Source organism: Centruroides vittatus, unplaced genomic scaffold (genome assembly GCF_030686945.1).
Source record: "Centruroides vittatus isolate TY-2023 unplaced genomic scaffold, ASM3068694v2 contig_1074, whole genome shotgun sequence".
In the NCBI taxonomy this organism is placed as follows: Eukaryota; Metazoa; Arthropoda; class Arachnida; order Scorpiones; family Buthidae; genus Centruroides; species Centruroides vittatus.
This window is the reverse complement of record NW_027120692.1, coordinates 537,681-563,873: the sequence shown is the minus strand read 5'-3', so window position 1 is coordinate 563,873 and position 26,193 is coordinate 537,681. Positions and strand designations below refer to the sequence as shown.

The 26,193-nt window shown below is 28.8% G+C and overlaps 1 protein-coding gene across 3 annotated transcripts in view; it reads right to left on the bottom strand.

Annotated features, from left to right (window-relative positions):
• Positions 1-26,193, bottom strand: part of LOC136973199 (ATP-binding cassette sub-family C member 5-like) — a 100,425-nt gene that overhangs the window by 59,611 nt on the left and 14,621 nt on the right. For all 3 annotated transcript variants that reach the window (XM_067267909.1, XM_067267903.1, XM_067267915.1), the window contains exons 3-8: positions 25,183-25,275; positions 24,932-25,088; positions 14,366-14,512; positions 8,894-9,041; positions 5,417-5,502; positions 3,223-3,396 (exon numbers count right to left, since the gene is read on the bottom strand). In XM_067267909.1, coding sequence (XP_067124010.1) covers positions 3,223-3,396; positions 5,417-5,502; positions 8,894-9,041; positions 14,366-14,512; positions 24,932-25,088; positions 25,183-25,275 — 805 coding nt within the window. The remainder of the gene's footprint in view (positions 1-3,222; positions 3,397-5,416; positions 5,503-8,893; positions 9,042-14,365; positions 14,513-24,931; positions 25,089-25,182; positions 25,276-26,193) is intronic.

The window sequence follows — 26,193 nt, the reverse complement described above, 5'->3', positions numbered from 1 at the left end:
CAGACATAATGGCTGAAACAGTAGCAAGGGCCTTCGTTGCAACATGGATAGTCCAATTTGGAATCCCATCCTTCATAATAACCAATCAAGGTCGACAGTTTGAGTCCCAGCTCTTTACATCACTCATTTCCCTCCTGGGAATCAAGTGAATTCTCATGACTCCATACCATCCATCATCTAATGGGTTAGTGGAGGTAAGTGGAATGATTCCATAGCACACTCAAACAAACTCTCCAATGCCATGGTCACAATCACTGGACAGAGAGCCTACCTACTTTTCTCCTAGGGCTCGATTTCACATTTAAACCCAACATTGGAGGTACCTGCTTAGAACTAGTGTATGGAATGACACTACATTTACTGGCCAACTTTTTACAACCCACAGCTGCAAACAATACTGTCATTGAGTCAGCCATCTTTATCCAACAACTCCAGAATGCAATGAATAGTCCAAACATCTGCAACACCTACCATCTTTCTAGATTCATCCCTGATGGAATACTCGCACATAATCGTTAGAAATGATTTGGTAGGACACCCCTACAAACCCCACATGACAAGCCATTCCAAGTGCTGGCACATTCAAGTAAACACTTTACTTTATTAATGAAAGGCAGAGAATTTGTCATTAGTGTGAAACGCTTGAAGCCAGCATTTATCATTGCAGCAAGATGTAATATTACAAACAATGCATGCCTAGCATCAACCAACAACCCTCCAAACCTAATAACCAACCACCACAAGTCAGACCAGATGATGCATTCAGTTCAACCATAGATACCTTTGAGCTCTGCACTGTTGGCATAGGGGGAAGAACTGTGGCGCCCTCATGACATGCAACCAATGGTCTACAGGGGGCATGCAAAGTGATATAAAAGGATACAATGATCTCCTCACTAACACTTTTCCTTGCCCTTACACTTGGTAAAGAAACAACCAAACTTTTTTATGTACAGTGGGTGATCAATTAATAAACAGTTCAGACTATAAACAAATAGGACAATGAATACTTTCACAAAAGATTTTTTATGTTTGGACAACAAACACATGTTCAGATAATGAACCTCACAAAACAAACACAAGAAGAAGCAACGTAAAATAACGAATACCAATTGATCTTCCCTTGTCTCCAGGTAACAATTCAAAACATTTCAGAGTGTGGGAAATGTCAAAATCGACACTCAGCCCAATATATACTGATTGAATAGTATTTCTCCAAACTTTGAAACTCTTCCTTGTAATTCCAGTCTTTTGCTTATTTTCCTGACAGAAAGAATTTCTTATAGTCTTCTCGAGACTGTTGGGTAAGCACTCGTTAGGTTTTGCATCGATTTTTATTTTCAAAAAGTGAGAGTATAATAGCAAAGGTAGAAAATAGGCAGATGATGTCTGATGTTGCTGGATGCTATGGCTTGAACAGATCTACAGTAAGCCGCAGTTCAAGCTCATCTAAGAGTGCAGAGCTCAAAGGTATCTATGGTTGAACTGAATGCATCATCTGGTCTAACTTGTGGTGGTTGGTTATTAGGTTTGGAGGGTCAAAAGATCTTTAATAGCAGATGTCGGCATTAATTCTCGTTTTCAGAAGTGGGAGGATGTCAGAACAATGGTCTTAGAATGGCATCCAAACCAAGTTGAGGTTAATAGGCTTAGGGATCTTTACAATGACAATGCTATTAATTACTTCCGAAAAATTCTGAAGAAGAGAGGAAGGCAATCGACATTGGACAGATTCTTTAATGCCCCACAAACAGAAAAAAACATGACTGATAAAAATGCAAGACTGTGTATATATGTATTATTATTATTATTATTATTATTACTTGTAAGGACATAGTAAAAAAGTATATAATTTTTATTTATTTTTTCAGTCTCCAGAGCAAATAATCAAATTCCCATAAAAATCTATGGTAAATCCATAATCAGTTAATGAAGAATTTGGGTAGTGAACATAATCTTGGAATGGATTATGTTTGTTAACCATTCACCTACTGTACATAATTTTAAAAATTTTCATTACTTTTTGCATTTATAAATGTTTCACTTTTTAAAGATATGTTTAAAATTGTAAATGTTTATAATAATGTTGTTTTTTTGAATGTTTTGATATATTTTATAACTTTATTTAATATTAATAATGAAAATGAAACAAATTTTATACCAATAAAATGAAATTTTTGTAATACATGTAAAAAAAAAATTCTTAACTTTCTGTATTATACAACTATATTACAGCTGTGATTTGATTAGAACAATCTAGCAACACATTAAATATACCTCATCACTACAAAAAATATATATTTATTTATAAGTTAAGTATCCCTAATCTAAAATGCCTGGAATTGAAATGTTTCATATTTTTAAATTTTTCTGAATTTTGGAATACATAGGGTAGAGTTGAAAAAATTATTACTATCAAATCTTTATAACATTTTTAATGATATATAAACAACCCAACAGAAAACAAGTAATCATAGACACTCAGACAATGTTTGATGGTTTATTGAATCATGATGGTTCATTATAGTTGTGTATGCATTATTACATTATCTTTCACAGAAAAACACAGTAAATCATAGTTCTATCCCAAAGGGCTACCTTCTGTGAAAGCTGAGTTATAGATTTCACAATATCAGACTGGAAATACTCAATCTGTTCTACATATGTTGTCTTTGTACTCAGTAAGTTGTCTGAACCTAACATACAAATATATTACAGTATATATGTTTTCATTGATATTCTTAACATTAGATTTCTTATACTGATAACTTTCAAAGTAAATTTTTTTTCTTCTAAAAATCCCTTTCATTTGTTCTGAGAAATTATTCTAAAATTTTTATTTTCTGCCTTTATATTCAATTATAGACAATAATCAATAAAAAATTTAGTTATAACCATCAGCAATATGTCTATGATGCAGTAGAGTGCAAACAATTCATACAATATGATTTTTTCCTTGTAAATAGAATTTTGTGTGTTAAATTACAAAGTTTTGATCAAAAATCCTTTACAAAAGTAGCAGGTTGATATTAAACAAATTGCAGTTTTAAAAATCTAATGAACATTACAATAAATAAAATGTTGTAAGCAAAAACCTGCATTCACTACATTTAGACAAATCATATTTGGAAACCAAAATCGAGTAAAATTATACCTATAAATATAATATATATATATATATATATCATATGTAAATATCAGAGATAAATGAAATAAACTTACCATAAGAGGATAGAATAACAAAATTATTAAATGTCCCAATAAGGGCCATGGACCAAGCAGAACACAGGAATATGTAAGTGTTAAAATAAACATGATAGGTGTAGCAAGTGCAAGAACACCTGTAACCACAGATTCAAACAACCTTTCAATATCATTTGTGTAGAAATTTACAATCTGTAAAATATATTAATTATATTTTACTATTAAAACAGAAATTAATTATGATTGAATACTTATAATAGCTTTTCTCTTATTACTGATTAATTATTTAGTTGAATCCATTTCATTTTTTACTGAAACTTTTTCTATTTTCAATATTTTGATTTAAAATAAATTAATAGTATTTGATTAAAAAAAAAAATAAATAACAAATAAAATCTATTAATAAATAAATTAAATATTAAAGACAATAAATAAATTTACATTAAAATTTTAAGAGTTATTGTTTATTTTTATTGATAATTTCATTGCTACAAATGTCCAAAATTTATGAAATTATAATTATTCAAATTAAATTATTAGCATATTTCAGTTACCATATATTTCCACAGATAAGACAATAGTAGAATCATAAAAAAAGGCCCCCAAAATCCGGTGTCGTCTTATAGGACAGATACAAAAAAATTAGATTAAAATTTATATAAATTAAAACCATTATAAAAAAATGGACAAACCGTAATTATTTACTAGTAGAGGGTAGGGCATGTCCATAAAATAGAATAGTCCATACGACGTTTTTGTGAATAGTCAAGGTCATTACCCGAATGCCCGAATTAGTGCAAACGTTTGCAACAATAGCAAGACAGAAAATAAAAATTTGTTCATTTGAAAAATTACAAATAGGACATAATTCCGTATACGCTATACAGTATTATTATCCAGATGATGATCGCTGATCTAAACTAAATTCGCAGGCCATTGATACTTTGGGGGTTGTCTTATAAGACAGATATATGCTAAAACTATAAAACTTTGACGAAAATTTATATCTTGTCTTATCTGTGGAAATATACAGTAATTAAGTTTTGATATATCTGAAGGTTGTTTCAAAATTTAATTAAAGTAATTCAAATTTTTTAATTATTAATGACCATTTTCACAACCAAGAATCAAGAGTTAAAAATCAATCAATAAGAATTCACACACTAAAAGTAAAGTAAATACAGTAGAGCATCGATTTCCGACCCCCGATCAACCATCACATCGGTTAACCGACTGCATTCTAGTTGGCAAATTCAAATGTCCGCTAGTGATGTGGCGCTACAATATTTGGCTATGTCTTGGCTACTTTAATATTATTTTTGTTAAATTTTTGCGTTTTAGCTGGCAACATGGCTCGACCACGAAAGGGATGCCAGTATTTAAACGAGGCTTAATTTTATTTAATGATGCTATCCAATTGCTGTTTTTAAAACGTATGCGAGATTTAGTGGCAAAAAAACGGGTGTCAGCTGTGAAGCAAAAGAAAATTTCGGACATCTTTTTCTAATGTATAGGCCTACTTTATGTTAAATATGTAACTCGAATATATTTTTTAAAATATTTTTCAATACACAGTACAGTTCTATATTTTGTGCAAAATAAAGAAATAATTTTTAACAATACAATAGCGACGATTATTATTTTAAAAAATTTTGTTAGGCTTAACGTCGATGAAAATTCAACGCGAAGTAGATTAATAGCGATATACTAATTACATGGGATATACTAATATACTATATGAATATTTTTCCATACTTTTCGGTTATCCATTTTTTCAGTTATCCGACCAACCCCAGTCCCCAATTGAGTCGGATAATCGATGCTCTAGTGTAATAATTAGTTAACTCTTGATTATTGGTTATGAATACAGTCATAAATCATTTAATTAGTACAATTATACTTTTATGACTTTTAGCCATTTTTGAAAATTAATTAATTCACTCTAGAATGTTAAACTGCTGTTTACTAATCACTTTTATATTAAAATTGAAATAGGAATTTATAAAATCACTATATCTGTAATTTTTGTTTTGGAATAAATTTTCTTAGAAAAATCTGAAAAATAAAATTTTTATCTGATAATTAATTTAAATATGAATTACATGGAATTTTATTTATAAAATAAAAATACAATAAATGCTTAAAAATAACCTGATAACAGAAATTTGGACATAAATAGATTAGTTAATATATAATGGTCTAAAATCTTTACCTGTCCAGCTTGTTTTTCACCAACTACACGCATTCTAAGTAACTTTTTATACAACAGAATTTGTAAAGCACCTTGAAAGCGTGTACCTATAATTTATGTAAATATAAAGAACATGAAATTATTTACTCTATGTACATTACTTCACTCTATACAATATACCATATTTACTCACTTATAAGATGATCTCGCATATAGGACGAGGTGTGACTTTAAAGATCAAAATAAAGAAAATTAGATTCATTAATACAATTTAATTTTATTTAATTTAATCACAATGTCAAATGCATGTAAATGAACACATTGTCCCGCAAAAATTACTGGAATTTTAAACTTTAAGGAAAAATCTTGTAAAATCGACAACATAATTTGTTCATGTAAAGCTGGACAATCGAGAACCTCTTTTGCCAATTCTTAACAGTCAAATCCACTCTTTGTCAATTATACTTACGAGTTTCACTGAATTCTAATTTCTGAATAATCATCTGTTTTCACATGTGAATGGATTAAAACTTATATCGGGCTTCCGCGTGATTTTGGAATTTCAATCTGGAATTCAATTCAAAAGCTTGGCTTTTCCTATTGCTATTCATCTTTACTCCTGACAATACACAAGAATGATTGAAACGACCCAGGTAAAATACTTTTGTTTTTAAACACCAGAGGATGAGCATCCGGTAAAAAACGTGTTCACACGATTCACAAAAATTATTGTAAAAATGCAAAAAATTCTTTCCTCACGTGCATAGGACGACCTAGGTTTTTGAAGCAATGAAAAATGAATAAAAACCTCGTCTTATATGCGAGTAAATACAATATATATTTATGAATCATATATGTTTAAATCATCAAGAAAATCAATCAAATAAAATTTTTGATTTAAAATTCTTAACAGTCAAATTATTAATTAATTCTAAAATTATTATTTAAATTATTTAATTCATTTATAATTATTAAGTTTATCAAGAGATGGCACCTAACGCCTAACTCTAATGCCAAATTGTCTATTAAATTATTAGTATTATAGCCGTTTCTAGCTTGATAATATTTGGCTTTGGTTGTTGTATAGCTTTAAATGTATCGGGTGTAGTAAGGATGTTTGATTATTAATCAAATAAAAATTACAGCAAAACATTCTGAGTTCTAATTACATGTTTTGATATAAAATTTACATTTCAATCTATATTTCAGTATAATCTCACTGAAAATCTTTGTCATGAAAATAATTGTGTTAAAAAAATATCTTTAAAAATTTCTTATCTAGCAAAACGTATAAAATTCTATTTAATTAGTTAGTTTAATTAATTAGTTAGTCTTAATTTAATAGTTTGTTAAATAATACAAATATTAAATATTTGTATTATTTAACAAACTATTTGATTATAAACATTTATCACAATTTCTACTGCATGATCTAATTTCATTATACAGTATATATAAATAATATTTAAAATTAATAAAATTTTTAATATACCATATTTATTTGAATAATCTGCAGCTTCAAGGAATCTGCACACTCCATTTTTAAACATACTGTTTTTTTTTTTAAAAAAAACTTGACCAATTTAATTTCTTACATAATTAACAAATTCTACTAATTTAAGGTTGTAACGCAACTTTCATTCTTGGTGTTTTGTAGTATTCAATATGGCAGTGCTCAGTTTACAAGTTCACGTGGTATTAAAAGATAAAAATACTGAAGGAAAAAATTAATTACTTTTATGTTTGATAAAGATAAATTGTTTGCAATTTGTAGTAATTTATTTATAATAAATTATTTTACTAATTAAATGAAAGTAAGACTTCTTTAAGTTGTTTAATTTGAATCAAAAGTGAAAAACTGCTAATAGATCAATAGCTTAAACTAAAAGGTAATATATGTATGAATTGTTTACTGTCTTATAAATTATATTGCACTAGCAGGTAGGTCCGGCGTTGCTTGGGAAAAAGTAACGATAGCGAAGATTAAGATTATTACGTTATAGTCAACCTTACCCGTTTTCACAGAATGCAAGAATTTGGTTCCCCTGTTTCCAGGCTAATTAGAAAAATTTTAGATGGGTCTAAAAATATGTTCAATTTCCTGCAAAAACGAAAAAACTGCATCTGCATCTTGCACGTCACTTTCTCTTAACACTTCCATTGTTACATAACACTTCCATCGTTACTTAGCACTTCCATTGTTGATGGAAGTGTTAAGCCTTAATCATGTCCCTCTCCCCCATGGAGAGGAATTTCAAAAAATCCCTTCTTAGTGTGTGTTCTCGTGACATACCTTAACTGTGTACCAAATTTCAACTTTCAACTCCTAACCATTTGGGCTCTGCACTGATGATTATTATTATTATTATTATCAACTCGTCTCGATTATATATATAGATTATTATAATTACACTCTTGATATACTTATTTCAATGTTCAGTAAAACATCATTAATTAATTATTTTATTTAAAGTAACAATTTAGTGAAATTGAACTAAAGAATTATTGATAATTCGATAATATTAATCATAGTAATAGTTAAAGTAGTTATTAAAATCACAGGAAAAAATCTAAAACAAACAAATCCTAGAACACCAAGCTAATATTAGGATAGGTGACATCAATGATAAACTAATAATAGAAGTCTTAAACCAAAAGGAACAGTATAAAAATATTCATATAACTATACAAAAAATACATAATTATTAGACAAACTGAATTTAGACAATAATGCTAATGTTACTAAATTTCTGTGAATTTTTCAAGAAAAACAAAAATTAATGCAGACTCCAGAGATTCAGAAAACTTCAAATTCTTAAAAATGATTAATTTCTTATATAAGATCTGTTAGAAGTCTTTTACTTCCTGCCATCTTTAGGCTTTTTTTTTCTACTTTTTATTCCTAAAAGCTTTCTAAATTTATTCCTTTCATCTCCTTAAAATAAACAATTGATGAATTGCTGTATAAAAAAATATTCTCATTTGTTTTTTTGGTTACTGATATTTTTCCATTCTACTTATAATTTTATGTTTCAAATAAAGCAAGTTAATACAACTTTTTAATACAATTTTTGAAATTTCTCTGAATAATTATGCTTAATATTTTGCATATTTATCAATAATAAATTAATAATTGATACAGTGGACCCCTGATATAACGCGCATGTTGAATGGGAAACAACACCCACACCCGCATTATATCGAGCAGTGCAGTGTAACGCGGTTCACCTCTTTACTTTAGTAACAATGTCAAGCTTTTTTTTAACTCATCATGCATACCATAATTAAACACTATTCAAAATACATGCAGGAACTCAATACATACACAATTACTCAATACGCAATAACAATAAAATGTGCTACTCACTAAGGCCACACGGACCTGTATAAACGTGTTTGAGCTTATTGTGTTGCAAACATTGCCCGCGCTATAACCGAGTGCGCAGTATAGTGAGCAGCGCTATAACAAAGGTCCACTGTATAAGTTTATGTTCTTACCTGTATAAAATCCTAATACAAAAGATAAACTGAGAAATGTAGATCTTAATAACTGAGTAAAAAATAAACCAAATGCCAAAATTATTCCATTAAGAATTTTGGAGTCTTGAGAGTCAATATGTTGCAATAATAACCTTAATAATATCGCCTGTAAAATATAAAATATTTTCCAATCACCATCATTGAAATAACAAAAAATCTTAGATTTTTATTTGATTTAGTAAACATTTCTACTAAATCAAACAAATAACCTATTCTATAGTTTCATTTAATGAATTTTAGAATTTCAGCTTTAGACAAATAAATATAATAATATAAATGCTTACAAAGTTATTACTTGATTATATCTGCAAATTTTATATTCAAAGAAAGTATAAAAAATGAATAAATTTTTTTTAAGAAATTCTTTTCTGATATTTTGTAAATATATTCAATTTCTAGTCTATAACTGTTTTATTTATGCTCACATCTAATGTTTTTTCTTTATTTTAGAATAGTACAGATAGATTAATTTTCCATAAATGCCAATAAATTAAAGAAAATTATTAACAATTATTTTATAAGAATCTTTTTGTTTATATTCATTAAAATGTCATAATAATGAAAAAAGCTTTAAATCTAATAATTCCTCAACTTCAAGTGTTTTCAGATTATTATTCCCTTAAAGACTAAAATAATTTTTTACTATAATAATAAAGAACTGAATTAGCAAACAAAAATTAAATTGAAATTTCTGGTATTTACAGTAATGTTTGTTTTTAATGATTTGATTTTTTTATTATTATATTTCTTTATTTTTGTGTTAAATTATTTTAACCATTTGAAGATGGAGTAAAGTTCCAAAAACATTTAGAATTGTTAAACTTCTTGTTTTACATTCTTCAAAAGTGAAACTGCAACACCACAAAGGAATGCACATAGCCACGTTCAAATTGCAGGACCCAACGACATATTAACTACTAGACCACGATATTCACTTTAGTGGTCTTCATGGCACTACTGGCTGTCTCTGTAGATGCTGAGAAAAATCAAACTTTGTAGGAACCAATGTCTGATGCAAATAGGTGTATCCATTCCGTGTAGAGAAACAGTCTGGTTTAAAGTGCTGACTGCAAAGAACACTACTATTGCTTGGTTTCCATTTGTCATCACATATTGCTTTGTCAACTACCAACTGAAGTATTGCTTGTGTAACTGAGAAAAAATATTGACTCAACATAGATAGAATTTTGGATACTTAATGTTTGCTTTAAAGAAATTTTCTGACAAAATTTATCAAATTTACACTAATTTACTTGAGTATTGTTTATGGATGAATTCCACTTCTGTCTGTGGAGGAATGATGACAAGGAACGGATGAGGTGGTATCCTGGAGAACACTTCATGCCAGCCCTTTTTACCAATAGTCACACTAGTCCCACACTGAATATCATTGCTTGGGGAGGCATCACGTTCAATCAACATATAACCCTGGTATACATTTCCAGTACTCTGACAGCAGACCAGTTACACAAATTGTGGATCCTGTGGTTCAGCCATTATGCCGGCCATTCCCAACATGTTGTTCCAGCAAGACAATGCCTGATCACATGTTGAAACTCACCAGCGTGAACTGAATTCACATTCTTCCCTGGCTGGAAGCCTTTCCAGATCTCTCTCTCATCAAATACTTGTGAGATCTCATCTAATGTGAGATGCACCATTCTGTATCGCATTCTGTAGATAACATGTATACCACAGTGGATGCAGCTTGGCAAGGGATTAATTGCCTTGTTGATAGTATGACTCACCATGTAGGAGCATGTATAGTTGCCCTAGGAGGCCATATTCATCCTAAATAAACAGATGTCTGTTGCATATCTATGTTTGTTCTTTTAACCATTTGCATATATCTCTCACCATGCAATGTGCATGTAAAACTATGCATATTCTTTTGTTGTGTTGTGATTCCACTTTTGAGAAGTGTAAAACTAATTTCTACATTTTACAGATGACGAAAAATGGTATTTCCTACTAACAAAATACTAAGTGTTGCAAAAAAATGTTCTTCCTGGAAATTTGTTATAGAACTTGTTAACAAGATAAACAAAAAAATGCAGAGTAAACATATCTGCAAATTCATGATAGTTATTGAAATATTTGAGGTTAAAGTTTTGCCAAGCAATGCTAGAATAGACTGCTCTTGCAGACCTGCCAACTGTTGACCTACAACTGAAAATAAAAGAACAGAGAGAAAAGTAATCACAAAAAACTTGTCATTGCGGTTAATTTTTTCCCCTCTAAATTGGAATCACTGGAATTCTAAAATAATATGGAGATGTCTTTTTACTAGAAAGTTTTGTGCAAGATAAAGGGAGATTGCATTTTTTTCTTGCTTTAAAATGTTGTTCAGTTCAATAAATGTTTATCTTTAAAATGATAGTTTAAATAGTAATAACTATATCATAGGTCCTGAAAAAAAGTAAATTCAAATTTGTAACTTTAACCTGGAATATTTTGGTAACTATTGCAAATTTGCAAATACCAGGTTGTTCAATAAGTTTTGTCGTTCAATAAGTTTTGTCATTCAATAGGAGATGGCGCTATTAGGTTTGTCGTTTTATTACTCTAAAAATAGTACTACTTTTTTATTAACACGTGTGAAGTTTCATGTAGATCTGTCAACTCATTTCTATATTTGCAGCTGTTCAAAGTTGACGTGTCAGTGTATTTTTTTACAATGGAAAAAATTGAATATCGTGCAGTGATAAAATTCTTATTTTTGGAAGGTGTAGCACCAAAACAAATTCATAAACGAATGGTAAAAGTGTATAAGGACTCTTCACCTTCAATTAGAACAGTAGAAAGATGGGTTGCTGAATTTTAAACGTGGCCGTACAAGTCTTGAAGACGATCCACATGAAGGACATCCAAAAAGTGCATCAACACCAGAAATCGTAGCAAAAATACAGCATATGGTTTTGGAAGATCGTCGATTAACTGAGAGAGATTTAGTAGAAGCCCTAGGGATCTCATTAGGCAGTGTGAGCAATATTTTGGCTGATGTTTTGGGTTACAGAAAGCTGTGTGCACAATGGGTGCCGCATTCGCTAACTATGGAGCAAAAACACATTCGAATGCAACTTTCTCAGCAACATTTGGAGCATTTTAGAAAAAATAAAAAGGATTTTGTGCGTCGTTTCATTACTATGGATGAAACTTGGGTCTACCACCATGATCCTGAATCAAACCAAGAGGCTAAGGAGTGGTGTGAACCCGGTACTTCGGCTCCGAAGCGAGTTAGGGTCCAGAAATCGGCCAAGAAGGTGTTAGCATCAGTTTTTTGGGATGCAAAAGGAATTTTGTTCGTGGATTATCTCCAAACTGGTAAAACAATCAACTCAGACTATTATTGTAATCTTTTGGACCAGCTGGATGTAAAAATTCGTGAGAAAAGACCTGGTTTACATAAGAAAAAAATCATTTTTCATCAAGATAACGCACCCTCTCATACAGCTCAAAAAACCATCGCGAAAATCAGCGAATTAAAATACGAATTGTTGCAACATCCTCCCTATTCGCCAGATTTAGCTCCCTCTGACTTCTGGCTGTTCTCACATCTTAAAAAATTCATGCGTGGGAAACGATTTTCATCGAACGAAGAGGTAATAGCAGCCATGGAAGCGTATTTCGACAGTCTTCCGGATTCTCACTTCAGGGATGGAATCCATAAATTAGAAGATCACTGGAACAAGTGTATTGAAGTTCAGGGAAATTATATTGAATAATAAAATGTATTTCAAACCATAAAATTGTGTTTTTTTTATCGAACGACAAAACTTATTGAACAACCTGGTATGTTACCCCTACAGTTTCTACTTATTTCAATGAGTTCTATCACCAATTTCCAGGAAAAATACTTTTCTTTTGCAAACCTATATTAACAGCATGCAATAAGATCAAAATGAATAGATCTATTGCAGTTTGAAATATAATATTTGTAATTTTATAACTTGTTGACATAGTATTACATTAATATAAATAAAAAAACTAATAACACTCTCAACGTAATTTATTTTATCCAAGAATATGTTTAATGCAGTAATGTTTAATGCAGTAATTTGTTGTGCTTATTGTTGTGAAGAAATGTTTAATGCAGTAATTTGTTGTGCTTATTGCACAACAAATTACTGCATTAAACATTATTAACTTTCTGCAAACATTCCTTTCCAATTTTATTGAGACAGAGTTATTCTTTTGTAAACAAGACAATCAAAAAAAAACCAATTACAAGGGTAATCCCAAAAGTAAGGTCTCCTAATTTTTTAAATACAAAGAAAACTAAATGTTTATACAAAAATAAAGTTTATATCATTTTAAAGCTTGAACATTTATCTATTTTTCTACATAATCGCCATTTCGGTCAATACATTTTTATATGCCCATGAAGTGTGTGACGAGTTGTGCATAGATGTCAAAAACATCTTCAAGTGGTATAGGGAGTTTGCAGCTGATCATACTGAAATTCACAATGAAGAAAGAAGTGAGAGACCGACAATTTCCGAGACAGTCACAAAGGTTGAGCAAACTATGTGTGAAGATCGGCAAATCACTCTGAATGATCTCTGCATTTTGGTTATTGGGCTTTCCCCAAGCACAATTCATAGGATTTTAACAGAAAAGTTGCAATATTGGAAGGTGTGCACAAGATGGGACCCACAATGTGGAGGCGAGCAGGTATGACATGGGCATACAAAAATGCATTGATCAAAATGTTCAAGATTTAAAATGATATGAACTTTATTTTTGTATTTAAAAAATAGGAGACCTTACTTTTGGGATTACCCTTGTATTATTCTATTGTTCTTAAACTGTATACTTTTCAAAATAAAGGAGTCTATTTCTGCCTGCTAAATTTTCTAGTATTACATGCACATGTGCATAATTAATTAATTAATTAATAATATTGGAAGAAAACAGCTATTACATGTAACTTAAAACTTGCTAGATGGGTTAATAATATGCATTTATACAATCTATAAAGATAGTTGAAGTGGAGAAACACAACATATTAATTTCTGTTTATTAGTTTGTTTATTAATTTTGTTTCTAGTTTTGCATAATGTATTGATAAGTTTTGAAACATTTACAATTCTTTTATAAAATTTTACTAGGAATATATCTTATTATTGTTTCTAACCATTGTTTTAATATTTTTATTTATAATATCATCAATTATAAATTCTTTCTCTATAGATTTCTCTTTCTTTATAATTCACTCGATTTTTAGAGTTTAGTGATTCGAATAGAAACCAGGATTATTAATTTCAATAGGTATAAGTTAACATTATAATGAGCTTTAATGTGTTTAAAATTAAATAATTGTTATATGATAAGTAAATAAATTACATAAATCTAGATATTTTAGTTTTATGTATTTAGATATTTCATTGTGAATTTAAATAAAAAAATAAAAACAGATTAAATACTTACAGGACTAATAAACTGAAAAACCATTGCTAAACCTATCAACAAAGCAGAAATAATTGCTCGTGTCTGACAAAATTTAACAGCTACTTTTACAAAAGAAGCTTTGCTTCCATATTGTTTCATTTCATCTCTCCAAAGTCGTTCAAGTCTGTTGGTAAAAATAAAATTATAAACATTATACATTTTTGAATAAGTAAATATAAAAATAAAGAAGCAAAATTATTATTTTATCAATTTATGTTTATAAAAGAGCAAGTTAATAACCTGCAATACATATTGTTATGTCTGTAAAAATACTTGTAATGGATTCCATGTATTTATTACTAGAAAGACTGCCTACTAAAAATAATTAAAATTATTAAACTATTAAAAATAAATAAAAAACTACACAGTCAAAAAACAACAAAACAATAATCTATTATCAAATTGTTCACAACTTAAAAGCTTATTTTTTTTTTAAATTTTAATATTTTAAAAAATAGCTAAAAGCTAATTTTTTTAAAATCTGTAATTACAGGCATGTCATGACTTCCAAAACTGTTGGCACATTTTGTCTTAGACTCTAGATGACATGAAGGAAGTCTTTGCATTGATGTTTTTTAAACATTTTTTTAATAGGAAAACACATTATTATTAAATTAATTTTAATACTCTTACTTATTTCTGGAGTGGAATCTAATGCTGGTCCTTTACAAAGATCTCTGACAAAATGTGGAAGAAATGCATTTTTGAAATGCAGAAAACACAAACTCTGTTAAACATCTTTTACATTATGACTTTTTACATTTATAAACAAATGTGCCAACATATCTTATACAACCCTTAACTCATTTTTATATTAATTATATATACATATAATTTTTTTTCTTTTTTTCTTCATTACTTTTAACTATATATTATTTTTTACTTTTTTTTTTGGCATTTACTATGAATTATCTTCATTATTTATATGTTTCAGTTTGTCAGATTTTTATTTTATTATTATATATATCCATGTATTTATTTCTATTACATTCTATTACATTAGTTTTTTTTTGTAATTTTATTCACTGTGTATATCACAAATCTTTTATTAATTACTTATACTGTTACTGTTTTTATTTGTTATATTATCTTAATCTGTGGGTTAACTGTTATTTGCAGAATGGAAATCTTTTATCCAATGGCATTTTCATATATATGTAAAATAAATAAAATAAATAAATAAAGTCTTTAAAGCAATTGAATTATGGCAACATATTACATCATTAACTCTTCTATTGGGAGTCTAATTCTTGTATTGCTGAAATGAATTATTTGTGCTATAACAGTCCTAACAACTTAATTCTGAATACTCAAAAGATGAACACAATAATAAACTAGCTTGATAAATACAACAACAGATTTAAAAATGTAGAGGAAATCCTTGTTAATTCAAACATGAATAGTTTGAAATCCCATTAGTTCATAACTGCACTATTTGTCCTTGCTGGGGATGCAGAGATTTACATGGTAAAAAATCCAGTTAGTTCAAAATACGGTACTTCAAAATTCAAAGTAAAAATACTGTGCAAACTGTGATATATTTACATTAAGTTTTTTGTTTAGATTGAAATGCCTTCATATAAGAAAACAATAGACCAAGAACAACTCTAATCTGGTTAATATAGCTTTGCTTTTATAGCAACACATTTTTGGATGTCACCCTACCCATGGACTATCTCTTTTTCTTATCTCATAAAATACGGCAGGGTTTTTGGATTGCAAGATTAAGCTAATTTCAAACTAATACAGATTTTCAGTATATATTAAATGGTCATATAGTATTACTGTGAAAAATATACTTGCATAGAGCCTAATGGAAAATATATGATTGATTTTATTATCTGTTCTGAATTTTTCTGAACCCATGTGTGAACTTAAAAATATTAAGTTATGAAGCATTAGACCACTTTCCTTCTTTTGTTAGATTCTTGATGACAACAGAAAAAGGTAAACTTAAGAATAGTTATCAATGGGAAAATTACAATTTTTCAAGGTATCAGGAAATGATAATAAATAAATTTAACTGTATTCCTGACATAACTGATATTAATTATAGTGAAATCTACATTTTTATTGAACAATTAATGAAAGAATATATACATATTAAAAATGTGAAAAACAACCTGTCCATTTCAAAACCCTGGTTTGATTTTGATTGTTATAATTTGAAATTAATGAAACAACAAAATCTAAAATTATTTTAAAATTATTAGATTATTTACTCAAAAATCAAAATCTCAAATACAAAAAAGCTAATCAAATTTATAACAATTTACTTAAAGCTAAAAAGAAAAGAAACCTGGAAACTATTTTAATAAATGATAAAGTGAAAAGTAAACTTTTTCATCAACAATTCAAAAATTTCATATTAATATTGATCCCAGTAATAATTCTCCAAAAACAAGTTTTGAAACATGGTTAAGTACTTATGAGCATTTTTCAAAAATTTCTTCTGTCATCCAATTATCTTCAACTTTTAAATTACTTTAGACTTAAAATTTACATTGGAAGAATTAAATAATTGAATTAATAGGATGTGCAGTAACTCATCACAGAGTAGCAATCACATTCTCACTAACTTTCTTAAATTACTACCAAATCTGACAAGAATGAAGTTACTAAATTTATTTAACAAAATGTACAATGCACTTTTATGCCCAGTTTCATTAAACTCTGTTTGGCTTTACATGATATTTAAAAACAAGATAAACTTCTCCCCAAAAACTATTGACCAATATTCTCCTTTCCACCCCTTAAAAAAATGTTTTACAGCAATTCTAGCAAAAAAAATATCAACAATAAACCAAGGGAATTGATTTAGAATCTAAATTTTGATAGGAATATGTAAGAAACAGAGGTACACATGTGCAATATTTTTGCTTTTATTAATAATTCAGAAGAAGAAGACAGTATTAATAATAGCATTAACTACTTGGACGTTAGGATTACAAGGAATAGAAATAGTATCGAATTTGAACCTTTTAAAAAGCCTTGCACTATCAGTACGACTATCAAATATAACTCTAATATACCTTTATATATCAAATATAACGTCTTTGCAATGGAATATGAAAAAATTAAAAATAGAACCAGTAAGTTAAGTAATATGTCTAAATATATAAAAGAATTAAAAAATAAATTTGTATTAAATGGATACCCAAACTATATAATTACAAAATGGGAAAAAGAAATAAATGATAAAACAAATAGAAACGACAAACAAAGAATAGAAAAACAAGGCTCAGGAATAAGATATATTAGTTTTCCATATGTAAAAGGATTATATGAAGAAATTAATAAAGAATTAAGAAAGGTAGACATAAAACTCGCACCTAAATATGAGAAACTTAAATCCCGGCTAAAAAATAAAAAGAGTATACAGCAAACTAGAACAGAAGCGAAAGAAACAAAGAATGTCGTTTACGAAATTCCGTGTACTTGTAAGAATAATAGTATTTATATTGGAGAAACGAAACGTAAGTTAAATATCAGATTAAAGGAACATGTCGCCGACTTAAGATACAATCGAGTAAACTCTGTTTTTCATGATCATTGCCTACTTAATAATTGTAATATAGATCAAGATGGTACAAAAATTTTATATAAAGAAAAATACGCTTATAATAGAAAATTTAAAGAGAGCGTGGCCATCATAAAGTCCAGTAATTCTATAAATAAAAATTTAAGCATAAATATAAACAAGAATTGGTTAAGAATATTATAATCATATAAAAAATAAAAAATAAGCAACAGATCCAGCCTAACTTGGCTACTTTTGGCTATACAGTTAATTATGTAAATTCAGATCGTCATAACCAGCAGAATATGCAAATGGTCAACAAACAACTGCGTAATAATGAGCCAGTACTAGACGAAAAGTGAGTTTTTTAGTTAACACCAGGTCCAAACGTTTATTGCTTTATGTCAAGATAAAACAACAATGAAGAAAAGAAAAAAGTTAGTAAAAAGAAGATTAAAGATCTATTGCGTTCGATTTTAAAAAAGTAAGATACCGAATATGTTTAATATACCGATATGTATAAAATAAGCCTGTATGTTTATATATTTTAAAAGAAATTTTACAATTTAATTAGCCGTACGTAGAACATTTACATTTGTTGCTGTAACTTTGAGGTCCAAATTGTGCTATGCACGCGCACCCTTGAGTTCGAGGAACTAACGGTACGTTTTAAATTAATTTTTGTGGTATCTGTTAGTGTGTGTTATATTACTTGAAATGTTGTATATTGTTTTATTAGTTGACTGAAGAGGGGCGAAATGCCCGAAACGAGTGAAATAAAATCTCGTCTCAACTAATAGAAGTGGAAAAGTGCCAAGTGTTTAATAAATAACACGGTCTTGTGTTTGATGCTCAACATATAAGAAAACACGGTTTCAAGAATACCTAAATTCAGCTTCACTTGTCTAAAAAGCACAGAATACTATTTATGATTTTCATAGATAATGAAAAAGCTTTTGACACAGTTCATGTACCACTTTTAGTTCAAAACTTGAGAGATAAAGGAATCAGCAAAAAATTTTCCTCCACCATGTTTAAGTTATCCTCAGACAACAACACTAATATTATTCAAGGAAATAATACATCTCCCCATTTACATTATCACGTGGAACTTTTCAAGGCAATATGCTCTCTCCGTATTTGTTTAATTTTTATTTAATACAGATTGATCAACTCTTTTTAAACTCAGCTGATGGCATTGAAATTGTAAATAGATTTTTCATTATGTATTATTTGCAGATGACCTAGTTATTATGGCACTGACAAAAATTGCGTTATAAAGAAAAATTTATCAACTTAAAAAATAAACTAAGTCATTACATTTATCAATATATCTGAATAAAACAAAGATAATTCATCTTTTAAAATATTAGCAAAATTTCAGAAAAAAGAAATTAAATTATATCTAGAAAGTTCACCTCTTTAAAAAACTAAGGAAATTGATTATCTGGAAAAAATAGTACAGTAAGACCTCGCTTAATACTGCCTCGCTTAACACTGATTCGATATAACACAGTCTGTTCGAAGCCTAAAAAAAGCTCAAAATTTACGCTAATTTAAATTATCGTGGCATTTCATTGATTCATATATAATACGATTATTTACGAACATGAATCAATCAGAAAAAGGTAACAAAAAAAGGTGTACTTTCTTTAAATCTATGTTCGTTTGGTGCAATTTTGGAAAAAATATAACATCATGGATGCCATAGGCAATATCGGTTTTGCTTGCCAAGAACTAACTGGCAAGCAAATGCATGAACGAAGTGTGGAAGAAATTATGACTGAAGGTATCCAAGAATTCTCAATGAGAAGAGCCTATTGCTGTATCGATTAGGTTGACATTGGTCAACCTAATCGATACAGCAGGACTAGGAGATGTAGACGAGCAAGATATTGAGGAGTTACTGCAGGTTTCTGGTAAGAGTCTTACCAACGTCAACCTTCAACTAGCAGAACAAGGAATTCATGTAGAACTGGAAAATAGAAATTCTGAAAAAAAAGAACCCAAAAAATTTCTCAACAGATTTCCTTAGCAAAAGTTTGGTACGATAACTGAAATCATTGATCAAATTGTAGCGAATGATCCAGATTTTGAAAGGAGTGCAAAAGCAAAACGAGGCATTTTGGATGCAATCTTCTGCTACCGACATTTGCTTAAGGAAAGAAAATAGCAACAAATGAAACTTCACAGACTTTATTGCAAAAAAACAAGAATTTCAGAAAAGTCAGGACCTTCATCACAAAAAATGAACTTTACATTTCTGTGTGCATATGTTCATGTGTTAACATATATTATTATACAACTTAAAATTAAAGTAAAATTTATTTTTATACTAAGTTATTTTTCCCTATCCCTATTTACTCTATGTTAAAATGACCTCGTTTAACGCTGTTTTGTTTAGTGCTTTGTTGTCTAGAAACACATCCCCCACTTTAAGCAGGGTCTTACTGTACTATTAAAGCAATATTTATAATGATAAAGTTTCAATAAACTGAGAGTTAAATAAGCAACTTATAAAGAACGAAAAAGGATACTAATAAAAATTACAGAAAAATTGTTAATAAAGAGTGGACTAATGGAACTTTAGAATTGAATAGAGAGAATCAAAAACCATACTTAAGAACTTCGCAAAAATTTGACAAAAGAATTAAAAATTCTATATAAAAATTAGTCAAGAATCTTTGATAATTAAATTTAACAATAAAATTTAAGATTTAAACAAAATTTTTTACAACTTTTTTAGAATTAAATTAAATATTGTTTGAATGAAATAATTTATATAAATATATTAAACATTTATATTAAATTAAGCTTTCCTGTTCTAATATTGTTTAATAGCTTTTTAGTCTACCAATGAACTATTATTCCAGACTTATCAAACATTCAATGAGGACAAATGAATTAACTCAAAGAAACAGCTTTATTTTCCAGTATGGATGTTAAGTCTTCTAGACTAATCTTTAGCTGGAATTTACATAAAAATACACTGAAGGCAGCAGTCATCCATACTAAATATCATCACAACTGTTTTACTTATTAATCTATAGCATTCCTTATAAAAACCAAAACGTGCCACCAATCAAAGTAATAAGAATTTTAACTAGAATCCACACATCTAACAACATCACAATATAAAAAAACCATAAAAACCCATAAATACCTTAATACCAATCAGTTTCTTAATACTTCATTATTACATAACTTCACAAATCCAGAAAGTTTCTTCCTTGTTACCACGTTACTCTTCACCAAAACTGTGCAAATGTCCTACTGATGCCCTTGAAGTATTGTTAATTCCTCATTTTCATTTATCCTTTTATCTCTACACATTTTTTTAAATTTCAATATGCTCAAATAATCTTCTTTTATGCAGACTTTCTTCCTATGTAATATCCTCAATGCCATCTCACACCCATTTCCACTACAACACTTATTAACTGCTGATATACTATGATTTTTCACAATTGATTTGATATGTAGAAACAGGTCTGGACAGTCTTGCACTTTTTGCTGCTGTGGCTTAGTCAAGCCATGTTTCTTTAACTTCTTTCCTTTTCTTTTAAATATATTACTTCTGGCTGTTGTCTATCTAGCCTTGTCCTTATTGGTTAGTTTTAATGGCTCTTTCTGTTTGAAAGGGAAGCACCTGATTGGGGAATTAAGGGACAAAGGAGTATAACTAAGGGATACAGGAAAACTAGGGGACAAAGAAGTATATAAAGATGGAGATTGACAAAAGAAAAAATCTTTGGGATCAAGTTTTTGAAGAGAGAAGTGATACATGTGCAGCGAGAACAACAACTCGAAATTACCACCTTTCCGTTAAAGAAAAAACCCAGGTGTTATTTCTGCCAACCGTTTCTTTTTCTAAAGTCGTCTATCTTAATTTTTCTAATTATTTTAATTTCTTCTAAAACCCCCATCTTGGTCCAGGGCCAGATTAGTTGTAACACTAGTTAAGTTAAAAGTAAATTTAGGTTTTTTGTGTTTTGTTCTTGTGGGATGTTTCAGTCAAATTGTACTTTTCGTCCCAATTTTCTGTATACATATTAGCATTTTGGTCCAGTGGTATTGTTGGAATAATTTTCTCAACGAAATATTAAAATTCTTATTTTTCTTATATCAAGAGATCAATTAATTGAATGTATAAATTCAAAGAAGAGTTATATAAATCTTATTAAAGCTAAGAAAACGAAATACTTTAATTTAATAAATCAAAAACTATTGGCTGATAAAAGCAACAAATCTTTCTGGCTGACTGTGAAAAAATACAGATTGAGGAAAGGTAACGAAAAACAAGACCCTATTGGATTTGATAAATGGATCAATTTTTTTAAAAAAAAGACAGTTAACTAACATAAATATTCACCCAGATTTAGAACAGACAGGTTTGAACAGAGAGGAGAGGATAATAAACATGCCAATTCAGGCCTCAGAAATAATAAAAACTATTAACAAATTAAAAGAAACCACGGCCTCAGGTCCTGATTCAATTCCCACTTGTTTATTAAAAAGACTACCACCTGAAGCAATCGATTTAATAGTGCTTAGCTTTAATCACATGTACAAAAATAATATATACCCAGATTCGTGGCGTTCAGCATACTTCAGAATGATATATAAAAAAGGAGATGGTTCAGACCCAAGCAACTACAGACCCATTGCAATACTATCATCTTTAAGGAAGGTTTATACAGCTATCCTCGCAAAAAGATTTAATCAATGGCTAGAAGAAACACAGTTGACGTCCAATACCCAATTTGTTTTCTCTAAAAACGGTGGTACAGAAATAGCCATTTTTATATTGATTTCAATTATTCAAATACAGTTATCCAGGAAAAGGCATAAAGTTTATGCAGCTTTTTTAGATCTGGAGAAGGCTTTTGACTCAGTTTCAATAGAATTAATGTGTGAAAAACTAAAAACATATGGAGCAGATATCTTTTTCATAAATGCTATAAAATTTTTATTTGGTCACTATCATGTCACTATTAAATCTGGCAAAACTGTCTTCCCCCCTTTGATATTTTTGGGGGTCTTTTACAAGGTGACCCATTATTGCCATTTTTGTTTAACTTTTTCATATTTGATATAAACAAACAATTTGATAAAGCAGAGGATGGAATAAGGATTGGAAATTGTATGATTCACTCAATACAATATGCAGACGATATTGCTTTACTTTCGAATACAAAAATTGGTCTTCAGAGAAAAATTAATTTAATGCAGAAGTACTTTACACAACTTGGACTGAAAATTAACCCAAGCAAAACCTATATTCAGATTTTCAGAAGAGGAGGAAGACTGGCAAAACAAGACCATAATTTTTACCTTTTAAATGAGAAATTGAAGCTAACAGAGACCTCTTACTTGGGACTTAACATAACTTCAACACTATCCTTTGAAGCCCAGATTAAAAATATGCAGAATAAAGCTGATAAACTAATCAATAACCTTATATATCTATTGGTCAAAATAAAAACTAATTCAATTCAAAAACAAATGCAACTTTTTTCGGCAATAGTGACGAACTCAATATGTTATGCTTTTCCAATATCGGGAATTGATTGGATAACTCATTTTGAAATAATACAATTACAATATATAAGGAAAATATATGGGTTAGACAGAGCAGTCCCTGGATATGCCATACGTCATGACACAAACCGACTACAATTGGAGCAGATATCTTTTTGGTATTAAGAATACAAAAATTTTATAAAAGACTGATTACTAGTGAAAACCCTTGGATTAATACCATATTAAATAATCTGAAAAGTCTAACAGAAACAAAGAAAAATTATGTCAACAATTGTTCACTAAATTTAGTCAAATGTTGGCTAGATACAGAATTTCTCCCATTTTATTTGGAAACACAGAAGAAGACTGGCAATTTGATAACTCTGTATTAATAGAAAATTTGTTTAACAACTCTATCCATCAAGAAATAGTTAAATTACAGAGTTCAAAATTTCATCCCTGGTATATGGAGAACTTAAACTTTCCTCCTTCAAACGAATATATTAATTTTCACCTACAGTTTATGATTAAAAAATTTTATATGCAGCTCCGACTAAACAGTTTTTATATATTAGTGGATAAGAATTATATAAAGATCAGAAACGAAACATGCAAATTATGTCAAGAGCAAATTTCAATCTTCCATATAGGTTCATGCAGAGGCTGTACAGAGATTAGGGAAAAATATGATATTTCCACTCTATCCAAGAGTAAATCAATTAAAGAATTCTATAAAAAGTTGCTTCAAATGAGCCCAACTATAATAACAAGATTAATGAAAAAATTGTACAAATATGTTAAACTGTCCGAGAAGGCCAGCAACAAATCTGGTAACGAGATATAAACAATATTATTTTTTTGTAATTCAAGATATATACTATTATTAATGTAAAATTATCAAATGTTTAAATTATGTTCCCCATTGTAATGGGATAATCCCATATTACGAAAATAAACATTATTATTATTATAATAATTTTTCTTATATCTATGCTGAGTGATTCTTTGGAGTTCTTTCCTTGGTAACACTGCCAAAATACAAATCTAATTTCAAATACTCACTAGCATACGTAATGCTATTAGATCAAACCACTAGACTTTTCTATTGTGGAGTCAGGATGGTGTGGATCCAGGGTGATTTTTCTAATTACCTTGGATCCACACCATCAAAGTATTTAGAAAATTTGAAACAACTAGGCAAGTATTGAAAGTGAAATCTTTATGAAAAAAGTAGGAGACATTCTATAATCATGTCAACTGCATCACCATTTTTGAGCTGGACTACTTCCCCCCTTTTTAGAGCCCTGTTATAGATGATAACATCTTGTTAAGTTAATATCACAAATATTTCCAATTAATGATATTTTGTTAAATGATTTATTTCATATAATATAAAACAAATATGGTTTTGTATGTTATAAAAATGAAACATGTAAATTTTATTATTAATTATATAATTTATATATATACATATATAATATTTTTTGTAGCAACACTTAACTTTCAGCATTTTTTTCAGCAGCATCACTCGCTGGAAGATTCCATAAATCTTTTCTATTAATACCATGACGAAATGCTCTCCACATTAATTTTGATAACCATCCCACAGAAAGGAAAGAAAAGAAGCCAGAATGACTGCTAGGAAGCTCTGTTTTGCAACTACATTTGAAATATATATTTTAAAATTAATAATTTATAAAATAACTTTTTTAAAATTATTATTTTAAAATTATTTAAAATTAATTATTATTACCTTCCTGAGGATCTCCATGGATATAAAATTTTCAAAGCTTCTCTATATTTTGATTTCTTCTGTACTGATTTAGGCAGTAACATAAATCCATTTCTGTAAATAAATAAAATTATGTTTTGACGTGTTTCATGCAAACAAATTCCATATTAAATCCAATTAAACACAATCATAAAATGTGATTAATATAGTTTAGTTAACAAAATTATGTATCCTTTATAGCATAACTAAAGTTGCCTGAATGCAAAGAATGCAGAGTCATTATCCACGGCATAAAAGTTAACCAGATCTAATTGTATTCATTCTTAAAATGTCCGTGTTTTGTTTATACACTATAAGTTTTTAAATACAGTTGTTAATTTGATAGTTGTAGTATTTTATCCTGTTTTAAATTTAATTTTATATTTTATGATGTTTATTTGTCACTATTTATATTAACTATTTTGAATTCTGTAGTTTAAATATTATGTTGGAATGTTTTCTAATTTTCAAATGTTTGTGTATCTTGATATGGCGTATAAAGAGACCAAAAGCATTTCATTCCCATTAATCTGTCTCCTGTTCTGATGTTAATCTTAAATGCTCTTTTAAGATTATGTATTATATTTGTTTTTAAAACTATGTTAAATAATTTATATAAAATTTTAGAAACTTAGCAACCTTTATCATAAAATAATTACTGATTACTTTTAAGAAAGTTATAATCATTCAATTATTTTTGTTTCTATAGATACTTTGTTAATGAAAGTGATTAAAAATTTAAAATAAAGAAAAAAATGTGAGTCACATTCATTAGATGTAAACAGTTTGAGTCTAAAAATTTAAAATCAAGTAATTTATATGGAAGGGAAGAGAGTGATAGATAGCAACAAAGAATTCCTATAATAAAATATAATAAATAAAACAGTGATTTCTATTGATCATAGCTAGTAAAAAACTCATTCTTTTAAATGTCATAATTACCTGGAAAACATAAAACAGTATTCTATTTTAACAATTTATCATTTTACATAC